General features: G+C 36.2%; 3 protein-coding genes across 3 annotated transcripts; 1 reads left to right on the top strand and 2 right to left on the bottom strand.

The window, feature by feature from the left end:
- Positions 1 to 7,856: 7,856 nt before the first annotated feature.
- LOC115227297 (protein kinase shaggy-like) lies at positions 7,857 to 8,234 on the top strand. Its single transcript, XM_029798175.1, has one exon. The coding sequence runs from the start codon at positions 7,857 to 7,859 to the stop codon at positions 8,232 to 8,234; it is 378 nt and encodes a 125-aa protein (XP_029654035.1).
- A 5,520-nt stretch (positions 8,235 to 13,754) lies between these two features.
- On the bottom strand, positions 13,755 to 14,210 carry LOC115227295. Its single transcript, XM_029798174.1, has one exon. It carries the CDS (start codon positions 14,208 to 14,210, stop codon positions 13,755 to 13,757), a length of 456 nt encoding a protein of 151 aa, XP_029654034.1.
- Positions 14,211 to 18,480: 4,270 nt separating this feature from the next.
- On the bottom strand, positions 18,481 to 19,044 carry LOC115227294. Its single transcript, XM_029798173.1, has one exon. The coding sequence runs from the start codon at positions 19,042 to 19,044 to the stop codon at positions 18,481 to 18,483; it is 564 nt and encodes a 187-aa protein (XP_029654033.1).
- Positions 19,045 to 19,885: the final 841 nt, after the last annotated feature.

Here is a 19,885-nt window from a genome sequence, read left to right as displayed (position 1 = left end):
TTTACCGCGGGCCATTTGAGATCGTCCGCGGCCAGCTCTGGCCCGGGGGCCGTATCTTTGACACCCCCGCTCTAACATTGAGCGACCAATTATTTTTTTTCAAGTTTGAGAATACTATCGGTCGAATATTTATAAAAACTTTGGAAATGTTTAATTTCCTTTAAAAACTTAATTTATTCTTTAAAATCTTTCGAAAAATAATAAATAAGTGCCTTTTTAGGGAAAAAATAGGGTGCCTCTAACATTTGGACGGGACTGTAAATTTAGAGTTTCATTTTCCGATAAATTATCAGTGGTTTTGTCTGATTCGGTTTCTTTACTATCTAGCAAAGAAATTGTATTGAATCCTGAAGTCCCGTAAAATAATCTAGAAATATAATTCATGTAGCTAACCTGAAAGGTGCCTGTCCGGTAGCACGATGAATAGTTATGTTGTACAGTACCGGTTATATGTTTTAGACATTCTGAAAAAATCCCAGTGTTTGATTTTTCTAAAGAAAAATCTTATTAAAAAAATGCTTTTCATTAAGCATTATCCATTTTTTTTAGTTATTTATTTTTTCCAATCTCATCGTCACTGTATTTTCGACATCTTGATCTTTTTATAGATTTTGTCGAAACTGGCCCAGTCATATGTTTTAGACATTTACGATGCACATCCATAATCTGGAATTTTTAAAAGTTAAAACGAGTTTTTATTAATTAAAACACAAGTTAGTATTTAGTTACATCTCCTTTTTTCGATATTACATCATGTATTCTATTTAGGATCGACAAATACAAGTTTTGAATATAATCATCTCCCATCTTGTTCCATTCATCTTTTGCCATCTCCCATAGTTGCTTAACGTTCTGAGGGTTTCTATTTCTGATTTTGCTCTTTAAATAATGCCAGCAATTTTCTATTATGTTAAGATCTGGCGATTGTGCAGGCCAATTGTTTAAAATATTCACTCCTTTTCAAGCAAATAATTTTTTGTAGACCGTGAAGTATGACATGATGCACCATCTTGTTGGAAAATAAAGTTATCATCATATATCTCAGAAAGCCCTTGTTCCAAGATTCGTTGATATTCTACGGAATCTACATTTCCTTCGCACAATATCAAGGCACTTTTTCCATCGTGTCTGATACCGCCCCAAACCATGATTGAAGGTGCGAATTTCTGAGTTTTCGTTGTGTAGTTCGAATTGAATCTATTTCCAGGAGGTCTCCTTACGAATTCTCGTGCTTTCGAAATTAATTCGATGCGGCACTCGTCAGTAAAAATGACCTTATTCCAATCGAATGAAATGTTTCTAGTGCAGAATATTTTTCTCTTCTTGATATTATTAGTTGAAAGTCTAGGTTTTTGGCTGCTATTCTTACGAAAAGTTCATTTTTGCGTAAGATTCTTCGTACAGTTTCGACACTGACGGTTTCCGTAATATTTAGGTCTTTTCTGATTTCATTCGCTGTTTTTTTGGGAAAACGTCGAGACTCACGTACAAGATTCCTTTGAGCACGTGCCGAAAGAATACAATTTCTTCCAGATTTTGGTCTGTCGTAAAACCCATTTCCATCCAAATACCGTTGGTAAGTGTGATTTACGGCGCATCTGGATATTCCAAGTAAAATCGATATTTCCTGTACGGTATGACCATTTTCTCGCATAAAAACAATTCTATGACGCTGTTCAACAGAAAGTCGTGGCATACTGCTTTCAAATTAATTTAAAACACGTTTCCGATACGAAAAATAGAAAAAAAAAGTATAAATTTTATTGAAATATAATGAATTTAAATAAAATGTCTAAAACATATGACTGGGCCAATTTCGACAAATCCTTAACATATGAAGAAGTCGAAGATAAAGCGAAGATAGATATGAAAATGATAAATATATAAATAATATAGATAATACTTACTAAAAAACTTTTATTTTATTGGATTTTTCTTAGAAAAATCAAACACTGGGATTTTTTCAGAATGTCTAAAACATATGACCGGTACTGTATCTATAGACGGTACTTTTCAATATGTCAATCCAGTTGTTAGATTCTGATTCAAATAAAGTTTTCGCTAACCAACGCTTTAGCGTCTGATTATATCTTTCTACTTGACCTTGTGATTGAGGGTGTCTTGGTCTTGCATGAATTGCCTTTATTCCCCAATCACGTAATAATGTTGACACTTCTGAGTTGCAAAGTAGACTTTCTGGTGGCCCAACTGAGTAAAACAAATCTTTAAATGAATTTCTTATATTTTGTGATGTCTTATTTATGAGAGGAAATGACCATGCAAATTTTGAATAGCAATCGATCACATTAAGAATCCATTTATATTCATTATTGTGATTTGCAGGATTCACAAGTCGATATAAAATGGCGAATAACTTTTTGACTGATACCAATATATTTTTGGGAAATTAAATGGCACATTTTGGTAACACCTGGATGTCCGATAGAGTGTTCTTTAGTTAAAATTGAGTTAATTCTAGCTTCTTGTTCTTTAATTCATCAGTTCATAATGTTCTTTAATTCATCAGGAGTTTTAATGCTGAACGAAGAAGGCATAACAAATATCAAGATAAAGCGTGCAATTTTATTTTTTAAAAAATAATTTTGAAATAATTTATCAGTAATACTTTTAACTAAATTAAAAAAAATAAATCGAAAATTTTTTTAGGGAGAGGAGGTCGTGGAAGTGAGGACCACATCTTTAAGGACTTTCTAAGTAATGCTTTTAACTGAATTGAACAAAAATAAGTCGAAAATTTTTTTAGGGAAAGGAGGTCGTGGAAGTGAGGACCACATCTTCAAGGACTTTCTAAGTAATGCTTTTAACTGAATTGAACAAAAATAAGTCGAAAATTTTTTTAGGGAAAGGAGGTCGTGGAAGAGGAACACATTTTCGGGGACTTTTTCAGTAGCACTTTTGACTAAATTGAAAAAATAAGTCGAAAAATTTTAGTTGGTTAATGTTTTCAAGTGATCAGTCGATCTTATCAGCCCGGACACTATCAACAGCCCGAACACTATGACATACGACAATAAATAACAACTTATTTTTTTAAGTGAACTTATAAAGAATTTTATTGAACAAAGCTCTTGCGTCTGTCGCTCTGAACTCGTTAAAATACCCGGCAGTAAAATATACGTCAGCATGCCATAGTGTATTTTGTGAAGGAAGGTCGACAGCGGACATTCTGTGGTGCCATAGGTGTCTCTGTGCACTGCTCAAAGATTTGAAATTGCTACGACATCTATGGGATTAATATTTTTAGAGCATTTGAGACTATTAGCAGCCACCAGCTTATGAAGGTTCTTAAACTATTTGTGTATGAATCTCTGCAAAGGATCATCTGAGTGCTGATCTACAATATTGAACTCTCAGTCAGGATTGGAAGAACAGAACAGAAAAGGTTTATTTTCTAACTGAAAGCTCTCAAACGATTTCAATTCAAACCGAAGATCCTTCTGTACGTATACTCTGCGTCCATAGAACCATTCCTGATCTATGGATTTCAAGGATGGTTCAAAAGCAGCGAGGGAACAAAACACATTAAACTTTTGAATGAAACACGGAGATTTCAGTTAAATTGGCGTATAGTTTGGATTTAAAATCCAAATTAACCACAAAGTTGGAAGGATCTGTGCCATCCATTGACAAATTATTGCATCACATAAGCAAATAGTGATGCATGGGGCAATTTTCCTTTTAGTTGAAGAGACATATTGTGAAATCAATTATGTTATACAATGTCGGCACTTGGACCTGTATGAGTGCCGAATCAACGGCTCTTGAAGCGTTTTACAGAAAACAGCTTAGACTGTTATTTGATGTGAGCTGGCCTGCCAGAATTTCGAATTCTAGAATCTACAACAATGCAGGAGTAGGCCTCTAATTTAGGATTTTACTGTCGCCAGATGAAGACTGTTTGTCCATATTCTGCGTATGGATCTCGCTGCCCCAGCCGACGGATCGATGAAAGATTATTTCATGTTCGAAGGGGAATGCTTTCGTGATCGACGAAGGATGACGTTTCCGGTCGCGTTGCAAAATGATCTCCAAAAAGTGAGGAAGTGTTAATTTTTATAAAAAATTTTTAAAATGTTAAATTCGAGCATTCGGTAACACGCAGCGCTTGGTAACCGGTAGCGCTTGTGACATATTAAAACTGAAAGTTATTCGAAAAGTCTTTAATCAAGTTTTCTAGTACTTTATTTAAAATCCTATTAAATGGAAAGTAAAACTTCACTGTAACTGTATTTTATTCAATACAAACGTTCTGATTAAAAAATTTCAAAAATAATTTTTATTAAAAAAATTAACTATTTTAATTAACATTACATTGCTTATTCAGAACCAGGAGGAGTCACGACAGTCGTGAAACGAGCTGGCTTTTTCAGCGGATATCGTTCGCGATATTACGTGGAAATTGCCTGTCCATCCGCTCGGCGACTCATCTAAATTAGTTAACTTCTCTATTTTACTTGTTATTTTGAGTTTATCTTATTTAAAAAAATTTTTATCTAAACAAATCATTCAGAACCATAATTTTTGGTTATTGGTTTTTCCTGTTTTAAGTTAAAAATTAAATTATTTAAAGAGTTATAACCCCCTAATCACATGCTGTTATTAATTTCAATTTTGAAAATTGTTTAAACTATATTCAAGCCGTTTTAATTCTTTTAAAAGAATTTCGCATTAATAAAATTTTTAGTTTTGATTAAATCATTGTCGGAGTTTTGATATTTCATCTGATTAATTTAGAAACATTTTTTCATTTGAAAATAACCTTATCCACCTTTGTTAAGTTTTAGTGAACTTGAAGATTGAAAGTTCTGTGAAAAATATATATTATTTAAGAATATATTTTAATCAAGAAAGATATCTGACCTAAGGAAAATGAAAACCTCAAACGACAGACATTTTGTTGAATGCTGGCATAAACAGACATGGATTTGTTTTTATCTGAAGGAGGATTAAAACCTGCTTTGTTCTGGATGAAGAACTATTCTGATATCATTATGATTAGCTAATTTCATATTAGACATTAAGAATTTCGAGTTTCAAACAAATCGATTTTTTTGAACATTATTTATTGTTCAGAAATCAAATGCACTTGAAATATCAAATCTTGCTAATTTTAAAATTTCTTTTTATCGTTGCCATAGAACACATATTTACATATACCATAAATAACATATGGTTAAGTTAACGAAAAGCTTATGAAAATAATCATGAAGCTAGGTTGAGTAAGTCACAGTTTGGACAGTTCAGAGTTTTATTCAAACCATATTTAAAAGTAGGTTTCTAGTCCATTGTGGTGTCAAAAGCGTTCTTGAGTGAGGTTTAGCTGCAATTTCTGTGGAAAGAACGCTTGGAACGATAGAACCTTCAAGTGAGTACGTGAAGATGTGGTTTGCGAAAACTAATTTGATCGCAAGAATAGATATATAATCATGGATGGCTTGATACTTGTTTAACATAATTTTCGATAAAATTCTTTTAACTTTGCCATAAACTTTGATGATTTTTTGTTTGTTTTAAAAACTCGTTGAGTCGTGGAATTGTCCAAACCAGAAAGGAAAACACAAAATCTAATTTTTATATGGTCGGACGTTGACTTCTGAGATCTCACCGTCTCTCAGTGATTTTTCGCTGTATCTGCTAATGTGCTTAGGTTCAATCTTTAGATATACTCAAAAAGATTCCAACGCGACTCCGTGATCACTTGAATCTAAGAGTCTTTTGATTAAATACTTTAAAAGTTGGAAAATAGACTCCCCAGGTCCTAGAATTTTAAACAGGTTTCATAAATGTTTTATAAATTCTTATTTGGAGCAGAAACCTGAAGGGATGTCGGCCTATCAAATCCTTTATCAGTTTGTCCATTTTGGCAGCAGACATGAACTTCATATTTCTGATATTCTTAATTTTTTAGGGAAAATCCAAGTTTCTTGGTCTTTTAGCTTTCCTCTCAATTTTTGCGAGTCACTTCGTTTTATTTATGTAACTTCAGATTTTTGGGTTTTCATTATGCAAAACCATTTTGACAGGTGCCATTACTTTGAAAAGCAGTTGAAGGGTTTTCTTCTTATTTTAAACAAAATCCACTAGTCATCGTATGCAATCTACATAATTGTATCATTGTAGTCTTTGTTGTTTAGTAAGTAGATTCCAGATATAATGAAAATAACAGAAGAGATAGTGAATTTTTTGAAGTGTGATTCGTTGAGAGCTCTCAGTCTACTTTAAATGAAATATAACTTTCAACACGAACTCTTTTTTTTAAATCTAATAACGATATCTAAAAGTAAAAAGATAGCCAAGCTAATTAAAGGCCTCACGAAACACCCGGCCAGCCTCGCGAATGGCGAAGCCGTTCCCTCGGATCACAGCAATCGACAGACGTTCCAGGAGCCAAGAATACTCTCTTGGATCGTGGCTAGTCCTTGAAATCCGTCGACCGAGCGAGCGAAGGAAGCGGAGTGTCTTGGGGCCGAAGATCCCGGAGGACTCCACGGCAATTGGAGTAAAAAACAGCGAGTTGGAGAGGTGGCCGTACTTGAGAATCTTTCGCTCCTCGGCCTGCCTCGAAGCGTGCCCAGGATTGGCGGCGGACAGAGCGAGATTTCCCAGCGAGAACGTGTCCGAACAGGTAGAATCCCAAATAAGGGATTTCCCCTGCTCGTATGGGAAGGTGGACATGCCGTCTGGGCGTTTGCCATCCTCTATCCAATCCAACAGGTTCAAGGATTGACGGGATGCCAGCTGAAGCGAGGGCTCTCTGTATGATCGAGTTGAGTTCACAGTGACGGGGGGCACGACCGGCACTCCGCCGGCATGCGAGGGGATGCAAACCGTACTCGTCAACAGTTCCCCCACAACGCCATTCCTTGGGGATTGCACACGAACTCTAAACTTTTTCTTTGAAAACATGATTTAAATCAATTTGACCGACTCAGAAAGCCTTTTAGCACCTCAATTAGTCTCCCAACGTACAAAGTCAAATTGGAAAAGTCAATTTTAAAAATAGTCTTGCTACATCGAAAAATGTACTGTTTCAACCGTAGACAAGAATACTTATTGATGTGCTGATAATTCCTGAGTATAGGACCTGTTTTTCCGCGGCTCCCCCATTAATACTTGAATTTGTTTCCATACTTTGGGTATTGGTTGGTTTCCACGCTTCTCTGATAAGAATCAAGGCATTTCCTGAAATTAGCACCCATTTGTTGTAATGATAGTCCACTTAGGTCGAGTTTTCTCCTCCTGTGAATACCATGTGTCCCTTGGATATTTGTTTTGTTCCTGATTATATTTTTAATTAATGACATTCTGGAGATAACCATTTTGTAGTCACTGTCAATAGTTCGTCGATACGATCTTGGTCGGTAAAAATTGCTTTGTCTTTAGATCGACAGATTATACTTTTTGTCAAAATCACGGAGGAATTGGAGAAGTATCCGTTCACATTTATAGATACAAGTCCTCTTTCGAATTGGCCTCTTCGAAGGTAAAGCTTTTCTTTTTTGTAGGCTACACAATCTGATTGTAATATTATTGCTTTGTATGGCTAGAATACAATGACCGTAAGAACCACTCGCTACTAGTTTGATAAATACAAAAAAATTGATCTCATAAACACGTGGAAAGTCCTTATGGATATCTTGGAAAACTTGTAAATTTTATTGAAATGTCTTGATAATTTAATTTATTTTTTTAAATATGTGGTTCATCATTTTTATTTAATTTATTAAATTTTCAATATAAATCCATTTTGATCTTTGTTGTTTATACTACCATTTATATTTAGGTCAAAAAACTTAAAACGTAATTTATATCATAAATAAGAATCCTCAACAAAAATGAATTTCCAAAAAATGAACAATTTGGGTAATTTACTCAATAATATTCCAGAAAACGGAAACACTACTGTAAAAGTAAATGGAGGCTACAACGACTCCGAAAGCGAATACATATCAATAAGAGATTTAACTCTGATTGGGAGTGGTAATTTCGGTCATGTTTTTCGTGCCAAAATAATTCCACGTGACACCGTTGTGGCAATAAAACGCGTAATTCAACGTCACAAATACAAAGTTTTATTAAAAGTTATTTCTCAGAACAGAGAGCTTCAAATAATGCGACAACTTCAGCATATAAATATAGTCACGTTGATATACTATTTTTACTCAGTGGACTCTGAATTTAAAGTTTGCGAGTTTTTTTATGTCCAAGGATAATGATGTAGTACTTCACTTGGTTCTCGAATACCTTCCCGAGACCGTTGCGAGGATAATTCGTTACTATCACATGGAAAGACTCAAAATTCCAGAAATCCTAATTAAGGTTTCTTTGTAATCCAGCAGTCCTAGTTATACACATACCAGCTGTTCTTAAGCTTAAGTTTCGTCCATTCCTTGGGGATTGTACACAGAGACATAAAACCAAGCAATCTGCTGGTCAATCCTGAGACGGGTGTTCTGAAATTGTGTGATTTTGGGAGGTTTTTATTATTTAACCAGTTTCAGTGCCAAGAAATTAGTCCCCGAAGAACCAAATGTTGCCTATATATGTTCTCGGTTCTATCGAGCTCCCGAACTGGTGATTGGGGCCAGGAAATACACGGACAGCATTGGTTGTTATTTAAATGGCTTATTTCTGATATGTGGTCGGCAGGATGTGTGATTGGGGAGTTTTATACTGGGACTGCCATTTTCTGTGGCAGGAATTATATGGACCAATTTGTACAAATCGTCAGGATTTTGGGGAGTCCAACCAACAACGAAATGAACGCCATGAATGATCGATCCGCTTCCAGAAACTTTCCGAATATGGAAAAGATACCTTGGAAGAATGTATTTCCTTAATATATTCGTAGCTGTTGACTGGTTCTGCTGAGTTGGTTCAAGATCTGATGGATTCGATTTTGATTTATACGCCCACAGATCGAATTTCCGCCCGAGATGCTTGTTTTCATGAATTTTTTGCAGATCTTTTTCTAATTGAAACAACTCTTCCAAATGGTCACAGTCTTCCCCCTTTACTGCGGCCAACATAAGACTTTGCTAATTTTTTAATACAAAAATATAGAAGTAATTTTTAACGTCTAATGGAAGCTCCAAAGATTTCCATAAATTCTCCTTTTAAAGTACAAGATACAAATATAAAGTTCATTTCTACCTATTTTTTATGTCATTCTTATCATTTCTTCTAGTGGCAGCTTTCTAATTTATTTGCCGAATCACTTACAGCAACCAACACAATCTAGGGAAACGGGGACTTGTTTCCTTGACCTGCTGGTGCTACTTCCACAACTCCTGCTCTAGAATAACAGTATGTCGTATTAAACCAGATCATCCGGCGGTTTATCCGAACTCCTGGAGTGATTTCCTAGTCCGACCAGAACATCAAACTTCCAATCGACAATCCGGGAGCCTGATATAAACGAGATGAAAAAAACGTGATAAACACCGAAGTTTGTTTCCATGACAGTAAGACGTTAGAAATACAGAAATCTACTCTTAAAATATCGAAGGATTAGTTTACTTATGGAGAGAGCGACCCGTTTGAGCACTGGTTTATCCGAACAAATCTCTCTGGCCATCCGCCATTATCTAGGTGGTGAAATTAATTCACATCAGAAATAAATATAAACAAAATTCATTTTACAAGAGAACCAAGTTTTTTGTAAATAAGCAAAGTGTTTTCAGGTTTAGTTGAATCGACAAAAACATATCCATTAATTCCAACCACAATTTCATAAGCAAATTCATTCCCAATATCGTTCAAAATAGGGACTTGCATACATCTTAGTTTACGACAAATGTGGGGAGGCAGTGAAAACAGCATTCCGTTGCTGGAATAATGCAAGTTCTTCTCTCCAATCAGTCCCAGCTTTGAACCTTTCTTGACGAGGGAGTCGCAGGTTAGTTGAGTCTCACATCCTCGCCCACAGTTTAAAACACGGGCCAAAACTATGCTCCCAATCTGAAATCAGTCAACAAATAACGTTAATGTTTGGCCGACTCTTTTTACTGGTACCGAAGGCATTCGAGTTTAGAGAAGCAGGACCAGTGCCGTTGATGTTGACGCGGTGGTACTCTCCTGTGCTGGTTACAACACCGATTACGTAGTCCCCAACTTTGGGCATATACTAGAAATAATAAAAATAAAAGAAACAATCTTTCCAATTGAATCAATGGATATATTATTTCCATCTCGGTGTATATATCCAGCCATAACACACCGAAAAATATTACTTTCGTCTTTTCTTATTCCAAATCCGACAATGCGGGTATCATCGTTTGTGTTTGGAACTATGTCTCCAGGAATCACAAATTCGCACGTCATCACAAACGTTGAATTAATATTTTTTAATTTAGACAAATTATTTTTAAAATAACGAAATATCATTTTTGTGCAGAAAGAATTTCCTGATTGTCCCCTCGGAGAATGGAAATCGAAATTCTCTGCCAGGACCATGAGCACAAGTAGGTTCTAAATTGAAGAGAATAATGACCTTCAATGTAAGAGGACACAGCACGTCCATAACAGACTGTATTAGTTCGGCAGAGTTTTGCATACTCTGATTATTTAATGTCACTAATATCCAGTGCATTCAAAGACTCAGAAATAGCTTTTTCAAATCACGTTGAGCTTTGTTCACCAGCTACTGGTTTCTGTATTTACTCATTACTTTAGGTCCTCACAATATCTACTATATTCTGGTCTTCCGACAACTTTTCCATCAACTTTGTAGTTTCTCTTGACATATCTTTAATTTTAGGTCTCAGTTTTTGGAGGTTTTTTCATTAAAACGGCGATTTTGTTGGTTTCTAAGAGTTTAGCCAACCTATTCTTGATTTTTTGGCATTACGGAGTAGGTCCCTCATAATAGTAAAATGTAAGTACTCTTTTGTCGTGACAAGGATATGTATAAGCAGGTGGCTGCTTTTTCAGCAAATCTAGATCGCTCTACTCCGCAAAAACTAACATTCAATATGGTCGTTGAGCTGACGCTTACGCTCTTGATTATTCTCTTAGCTACTCACCTAGCTAGCATCTAATTGTTTTGTCATTAAACCATTTGGAAGAATAAACAGGTTAAGTAATTTGATATAACTGACTGGATTGAGACAATAATTTCTCCCCACTTTCTTTTCAAATTTGGCCGATATTTTGAAGACGGTCACGTGCGGTCGAATGCAGAAATCATAGTTTTTCTTAACTAAGTCGCCGGAATTTAGAATGTCGTTTATGTCTTGGAAGAACTTTAAAATTTAATTATCTAGTCGTCGTAAATTGGAAAGTCGGCATTAAGGACTGCCAATACACATCAGCACCAAACAAAAAGAAATCCTATAGGGCAGTATTCCTGTGCTGGATGCAAGAAAAGGCAGGGTATAAAAACAAAAAATTAAGTAAAGAAAACGTATCATATTTACGTCGAAGGATGCAGTCATTTATTTTAAAAGAGGATTATACACGTTTGGTCTAGTTTTTCATTTTTATTTTTACAGAATCTCTTTTCAGGCTCCACCTCTATTTCTGAAAAGATTATGTTCAACTATCATATTCTCCAATGTTTTCTAGAGGACATTTACTTAATTAAAGTTTGACAAATCCAAAATGAAAGTTTAATTAAATTTCAAAACACGTGTAAAACTCGACAAAAAAGCAGAGGGAAACCTTCACTCAAATTCCACGGTCTCACATAGACAGCTCGCAGACGAATTATCGAAAAATTCCGGATGATTCTAAAGGGACGTACACTGCCACGTCTAAAAAACAAGTTATGATTAATTTTCGTAAACAGATATTAATGCCTCACGTGGTGTACAGGATACTTCAGGAAGGCACACTTTATGAGATATTAACTTATATGCAAATATGTGGACAACATTAGACTTTTCCCGTTTGTGTTCATATATACCATTTATATGACATGGGAGGTTCAGGGAAGCTCCATTAAGTAGAAATGTGCCTGTAGAATAGCATTAGAAAAATATGTTAAAATATTGTCTACTTGGAAACATTTCTGTGTTTTTGAAGGGCACTTAGAAATACGTGTTCCAGGAAAGCAAAGCAGACAGAGCGAAACCAAGCTTCCACTTGTTCAAAATAAAACCATTGTTAATGAGGACGGAAAAGCATTTAGCTGCCTATATTTGGAATGAAAAAAGGGATTTTCAGTGAGCAATAGTACTCGGAGAGTTTGACAAAAAAGTGTCCGTGAAAGGCAGAAGGCCATTTTTTTGGTGATTGAGTTGGACCGTGACTTTTATTTTCCTGAAAACCACCTGTTGGAGGAGGAGTGCGAAGAATGCCAGGTATGGAAGTGTCGATGTGTCTTATCAAAAATATCTCTGCCTCAACTACTCGAAATAGTCACCGTATCATGTCACCCAGTCAAGTTCAAACCAGAAAGAAGATTGCAGAGGTTGTTGGATTTCTCTGTTCCCACCGCCGACTTACAAGTGCTCAATTTTAATAAAGTAGGTCTCATCAATCCAATTTTGACAACGTGGACAAAAAGATTTCTTTATTAACAACCAGTACCACCGAGAACTGGTAAACTACGACGTACTGTCGTGGTATTCCCTATTTCGTTGAGGAATTGTCACTTCTTCGAGCCAAATTCAGACCAAATTTTAAGCTAGTGAAGAAAATATGTAATTCGGAGCAATACAGCTAGTATATGAGGCTGGATGTCGACATATCTTTAATAAAATGCAGCAGCAGGTAGTCAAGTTTGATTGTTAATAAATAAAAGACTGTTTTCTGATTGAGGAAAGAACTTAGTAAAATGTAAATGCACCAGATAAGTTATATAGCGAGTCAGTCCTTAGTGGTCTTTGATATTGCGTAGATAAGACCACAGAAGGCAACGAACTGTGAGACCACACGAGTCTTCATCATTGATTGCGACAGTTTCTGGTTCCCTCTGGACATGGCACGCAGTCCGACAATCACAGACACTCCTGCTCCCGTTAGCCCTGAAATTAGTTTAGGTGGCGCAACCGAGTGTAAATATTGGTTGATTCACAAATAAACTGAATATAGTCGATTTTATAGATTTTTGTTCTGAATACATATCCAAATTACTGAAGGGCTGTGTCACAACATCAGAGGTCATTGTAAATATTGTCAAATATAACTTAAATAAATAAACTATTTAAAAATGAGTTTTCGTAGTGATAAATGCGAGTCACTTAATCTTTTCGGTCACCTAATCATGGACAACAATCGAGGCCGTGTTGGAGTATCCATTTCAATCCATACCTTCGATTTTTCAGACACCAAAGATGAGTTCATAACTCCCCTCGCATATATGCTGGTCCGCCGAAAGTTGTAATTTCAGCCTATCACAATATAACTTACAAATCTAGAAAGTGAACTGTAATTTTTTAAATTATCCTCAAGTATGTAATTCACTGGGAAATTGATGAAATTACAAAATTTTAATAGACAAATAGACGTTAATTGTATATAACTTTAGCTAGATTATTTAATTTAGATTCTCAGTCTCGATTATTGGAAATCTCTCTCCTTCTCTTAGGAGAAGAGTTTGCAACCAGTTCCTCCACACTCTCCATTTCCCGGTCAGATAGATTTTCTATTTGTCTCATATCTTTCACCGGCGTGTCACGACGGCATGCCACTTCTGCAAGCTGGTAAGAGGTTTATTATTCGGCAGATACTCTCATTCCATGTCTGTGTTCAATCACCATGCTTTCTAGAGTCCTTTTTGGAACAACAGACTAAATATAAGTTCTTGTAGCTTTTTCAATCGATAATCTGTCCATATAGTTTTTGAAGTATCTCGAAACAACGCCATCGCGCTTCAAGACAATCGGGATAATCTTTATCTTTACATAATAAAGTATCGAAAGTTCGTTTGCGAGCAGATCATATTTATGGAATTTCTCGGTTTCGACATGTTTGAGGCGGTCTTGTAAAGTGATCCCAACTTCGATTAAGGTTATCTCTTGTTTAGTTTTGTCATGGACGAAAATATCTGGTTTGTTGGATTGAACTTTTGTTTCCGTCATAATTGACGTATCGACTCGGATTTCAGCATTATGCGTCGATATTATGGACTGAACAGAATGAGCCTTTAATTTCCGTCCTCTTTTAATACCATAGGCTCGACACAAATGAAGATGAATGCACTTCACAACTTCATTGTGTCTTCGCAGATAATCGCTGTTTAACATTTTCTCACACCGGGTTGCCAAATGCTTAACCGTTTTTTGCTTCCCATACAATGATTGCACAATGCTCCCTTGGTTAAAAAGAACAGATTTCTGTCCTGCAGTAGGCAATATAGTGCTTCACTTCTGGGAGAAACATTTCCACTCGAAAGCCACCCACTTGACGTTTCTATATCAGTATTCTGGTCATTTAGACATTTGAAAAATATGGAATACATTCGATCCTTTTGATTAACCAATTCTTCTGTTTTGATAGACTCCACACAGATGCTTTCTCTTTTCTCAATACCATATTTGGAGACTAGAAATCCTGCGATCGTTGATAAGTGCAATTTATTTGTTTTAATTTTCTTTTTTTTGAAGAATAGACAACGAAAATCGTTAAGTCCCAGCGGCGAGGACGCAGTGTGCGTTGCCCCGAACAATGGACTGCCCGACCTCGTTGAGGAACGAGTCAGTCTCCTTTCCCGCAGCTCCAGCGGTTTGTTTTAATTGCTCACAGATTTCCCGACCTCTCAGGCAAACTGAAGACATTCTCTCAAGGCCACCCAAGAACTGGAATAGCATCAATTCACTTTTAAAAACAATCGACGTTAATCCTCTTCCAAAATTTTTCCTGCATAAATACAGCCGTTTGCCGGCTTTAAGTGTATTTTGAGGGAGACGAGTAAGCCCCTGATTTGCAGGTCAATATTTTCGAATTTGGAATGCTCAATGTCGATCAAGCCAATATAATTATTATATAGCGATAGTGCTCGTTTATGGCATGAAACAAGTTTGCAGAGTTTAGTTTTGTTTTGCAGAGATTGATTATTCTTTCCTTAACTTTCTGTAAGATTGACCCCATAACTTTTTCTTTGAGAAAAACACTCCCTTTGTCTTCTAACATCCCCAAATAACGATATCCTTCCTCCCCTTCCATAGGTTTACAGAACGAAAAATTGATTGGACGCAGATTTTTGAGGATTCATCTCCAACCCGGTAGTTTCAAAAAACTTGCGGACTGTTTTCACCATTTCTACAATCGTATTCTCTCTATATGCAAGTAGTTTAAGATCGTCCACAAAGAATAAATGATTCGTCGAGTAAGTCTCCACATTAGAGTCACTTTGGTTAATCACCAATATTGGAAATTTCTCATTTAATATTCGACTAAGGGGATCCATTACCATAACGAACAATTGTGGGGATAATGAATCCGCTAATGAATCCCACAACCAAGTTCTACACAACCAATTTTTCGTAGGTCAATATGGAGGTTTACATTCCATCTTTTAACAATACTCTTCACAAAGGTCGTTATCCACGAAGAGATCCCTGAACACTCTAGCACAGGGGTGCGCAAGTGCGGCCGTGAGTCGATGAATGTGCGGCCGTGGGCACAATTAGGTCATCGAGCAACTAATCTTAAATATAATGCTCATGGTGTTAATTAAACAAGAAAAACCCTAAATAATAATTAAAAATATTCATATTAAATAAAATTCTATTTTTATATAATGGTTAACCTTTATTAAAAGTAATTATCATAAACGGCTTAATTTATTTATGTCATTACCTGTTAAAAGACGACGTTCTTTGAATGAAGAAAAAAGAAAATTTAATATCAACTGGGAAAGTGAATACTTCGTAGTCGAAACAGACAACAATAGCATGCAATGCTTATTGTGCCATGAGATTGTGAAAACTATAAAACGGGACAATGCTAAACAACATTTTCAAAGACATTTAGACCACCTAGTTATCAAGTCCAAGTGTTCAAGAGAAGATTCCGTCGAAAATTTGAAATACAAATTAAGACAACAAAAAAATGTTTAAAAACTTTTTTAAATGTGGCAAATGCAAGAGTTGAAGCATCCTTTCGAGTTGCTCATATCCTTGGATCTGCTGGAAAACCTTTTTCAGACGGCGAACTTGTGAAAAGATGTATCATGGAATCAGTTAAATGCATTGATCCCGACAAGAAGCATAACTTTGAAGCAATTCCACTTTCACGTGACACAATTCAGCGCCGACAGTTTCATATTGCCGAGCATCTTAATCTATCACTCCTACAAAAATTAAATTCTCAAACTACGTTATTTTCACTTGCCATTGATGAGTCGAATGATATATGTGATTCTGCTCAGCTGATAATATTTATTCGTACTCTGTCCTTCGATTTTGAAATACATGAGGATTTTCTATCCATGAAGTCACTACATGGAAATGTACGGGGTCAAGATATATTTGAAATAGTTAAACAATGTTGTTTGGAATTCAAATTGGACATGACATGTCTAAGAGGAATATGCACAGATCAAAATAGACCTGATAATGGAATTTATTCCTTTTCTTAAAGGATGGTTCGTTTCTTGATAATGGAACTTATTTCAATTTTTCTGAACATAAAAGTGATCCTCAAATGCTGAAAAATCTGGATCTCGAAATTTTTGAAATTTTAAAAATTAGAACATAAAAAAGTTCCTCTGTATGGACCTACGATTAACAAATTAGATCCATGATCGCATCTAAAATATCAATGAATGACTTCAATATCGTCTAATGTTTAGCTTCCAAGATTTAGGAAGCGACACAATTTACAATACAAAACATTGGACGCTAAAGTTGTCCTTTATGATAAAGAAAATATTTTTAAATGCGACGGAACTGTACTCTATTTCAAATATACAGCAACTAAGTAATTTGTGCAGCACGGCGAATATTCGTTCGGTTTTAAGCAGCACAAAGAAAGTGTTAATCTGCTTCTCTGCCGCAGCTATCTTGATAAAAACTTTTCATTAGTTATTGCAAATATAAAAACCCTCGATGCTTAAAACAATTTAATTTTGATGTTTTTAACGTCATGCACTCCTATAGAAATTTGTGGATGACAATTGACATTTTTAAAACCTGGATCTTAAAAATAAATGCAATAATGCTTTCAGAATAAAGAAATATATTAATTTTATTGGATAATGCTAGTTCACATCGATTAGTTGATTTTCAAACGTTTAATTTTTTAACTTACCTAAAAATACAACACATTAATCTAGCCATTGGATATGAGGATAATTAAAAGATTCAAAATAAATTAAAGCAATTTACTTATTAAAGTCCTTTTCCTTTATGAATTAATTAATTAATGATTAACGAATGGTAACTAGTTGACCCTGATTTTGACATTAATTACATCGGCCACCTCTCCAACTCGCTGTTCTTTACTCCAATTGCCGTGGAGTCCTCCGGGATCTTCGGCCCCAAGACACTCCGCTTCCTTCGCTCGCTCGGTCGACGGATTTCAAGGACTAGCCACGATCCAAGAGAGTATTCTTGGCTCCTGGAACGTCTGTCGATTGCTGTGATCCGAGAGAACGGCTTCGCCATTCGCGAGGCTGGCCGGGTGTCTCGTGAGGCCCTTAATTAGCTTGGCTATCTTTTTACTTTTAGATATTTTTTTGTGTCCAAAAAAAAAATTACATTAGTGTGGTGATATTAATATCAAATTTCGCACATGAAATTAGTTTTTTTTCATCAAAAATTTTCCAAAATAGTGTACTTGTAAATCCCTAATTAAAATAAATTAATTAGAATACAAATGGAAAGTAACATGGCTGTTTTTTTGACCTTCTAATTATTATTTCTTGATTTTTTAAAACTGGACATCCGGATTCAATAAACTGACATAAATTGTGCCTTCTCATCACTTCAAAATTATGTTTTGTGTGAATTTCTGAATAAAGCACATCATGCTTTTCCGCTAGAAATAAAATACATTTATAAACCAAAAATTATCTCAGCTTTAGCTTTTATATCTTCATTTCTGAAAACATTGCATGATTCCTTATTACAATTTGAGACATCAATATATGTTATTTTTGCAGTTCCCCCACAATATTTGAACGATATTGGATCAGTTAAAATATTTAAAAATAGCACAGGAATTAATACTAACATTTTATTCCCAACTAAGTTGTCCTAATTAGTTAAATATTTATTCCCAACGAGGTTATCCTAATTATAACAAATTAAACATCTTTATTAAAAAAGAAACTAATTAGCTAAGTAATTTTTCTAACTAAGTCCAGAGCCTTCGAAGTGAGCAGATGGTGGCACTCTACGCACCTCCTCCCCTTCTTCCTCCTCTTCTCTGGCACTGTAGACTTTCGAGAAGGTGCAGTCCAGCGCCTCTCGCTGACTAAACGTCAAGAAAGGGCTGGATCGGCAAGCATCAAGCGAGATACTCTTCAGAGTCCTCTTAAGAACAGTTGACTGTATATAAGCCTGTAGAGATTTATTTACACCCAACTGTCTTAAGTACCGCTTGTGGTCCTAGCTGCCCGCGAGACAAGTATAATCTCTCCTTATTGCTTGCCAACACGTGGACGTGATTCTCTCGGACTACTCTTAGGACAATAAGGTCCATTTCATCGTACTCACTCGGCTCGAATTCGATCAGGCCAACGTAATAGTTTAGCAATGAGATGGCGTACTCGTTCAAGGCATGAAATAAGTTCCGTGCATTGAGCCAAGTCTTACATAACATTGCCGCCTTACTACGCACACCCTCCACTACACACTTTTTCGTTTCGGGTGTGATTAATGAGGCTGGGCTCTCAACCACACCAAGATACTTATACCCTTGGTGCTCCTCCAAGACTTTGACTAGGTCACCGCACACCGGGGTGTTAGTCGCCGACTTTTTGTAGTTGAGCTCCAGACCCACGGCCTTCATGAAACCTTCCAAGACTTTGCCCATCGAGTGGAGGATCTCTGAAGACCGAGCGAACAGTTTAATGTCGTCTATGAACATGAGATGGTTGGTGCTAAAACACCCTCCTTCATGTTCGATCGACATTTGTTCGAATTGGGCAGTGAGGACTCTACTCAGCGGTTCTAGGCAGAGGACAAACAGCAGCGGAGACATGCTGTCGCCCTGTAATATGCCCCTCTCTAGCTTAACCTCGCCTATATCGCATTTGTTGTAGTGTAGATGCACGTTCCACCTGTCCATCACAGTTGCAACAAACTTGATAAACCACATAGGCAACTAAAGCCTTCGCAGACACTCAACGTGGTAGACATGATCAACCGAGTCATATGACTTATTCACATCCACCCTCATCGACACTAGTGAGTTTCCGTGGGCTCTCGCGAGGCATTTGTTGATCAGTGCCTGCTCCTTAGCTCCCTGGCAATCCTGCCGAGTACCTAACTGGTTCTCGGATAGAATCCCATTCACCTCCACGAAATTTCTGATCTCAGTAGCCACCACCTTAGTCATCAACTTGTACAGGTTGGGCATACAGGTTATCGGACGATAATCTGTCAGAGCGGAAGGGTTATCTACTTTAGGGATTAAATAAATGACCCCAGTACATAACCACTCTGGAATCGAGCCAGAGTCAAGTGTAAACTGTTCGATTGCTCGACACATGCAATCATGGATTGGTTTGCAATTTTTTATAAAGAAATTACCTTATCGACCCCAGGTGTCTTCCAGTCAGAAAGTGAAATAGTTAATTATGGTTATGGCGGTGTTTTTGGTCTTAATAAATAAAAATAAATTATTTTGTCTTGCGACATATCAACATCGTTTATCGTCAAAATATTAGCTCCTCTGAAATTCTTTTATTTGATGAAAAATTTGATTACTTTTTTTCTCAGCATTCCATATTTTTGAGTGATAAATAATCTCA

The sequence above is a fragment of the Octopus sinensis genome, unplaced genomic scaffold, assembly GCF_006345805.1.
Source record: "Octopus sinensis unplaced genomic scaffold, ASM634580v1 Contig02586, whole genome shotgun sequence".
Classification (NCBI taxonomy): domain Eukaryota; kingdom Metazoa; phylum Mollusca; class Cephalopoda; order Octopoda; family Octopodidae; genus Octopus; species Octopus sinensis.
This window is presented reverse-complemented; position numbering and strand designations above follow the sequence as displayed.

Bases quoted from the DNA above. Each gene is read 5' to 3' on its own strand.
- LOC115227297 (XM_029798175.1), top strand. From the start codon at position 7,857: ATGAATTTCCAAAAAATGAACAATTTGGGTAATTTACTCAATAATATT.
- LOC115227295 (XM_029798174.1), bottom strand. From the start codon at position 14,210: ATGTTAAACAGCGATTATCTGCGAAGACACAATGAAGTTGTGAAGTGC.
- LOC115227294 (XM_029798173.1), bottom strand. From the start codon at position 19,044: ATGTCGATCGAACATGAAGGAGGGTGTTTTAGCACCAACCATCTCATG.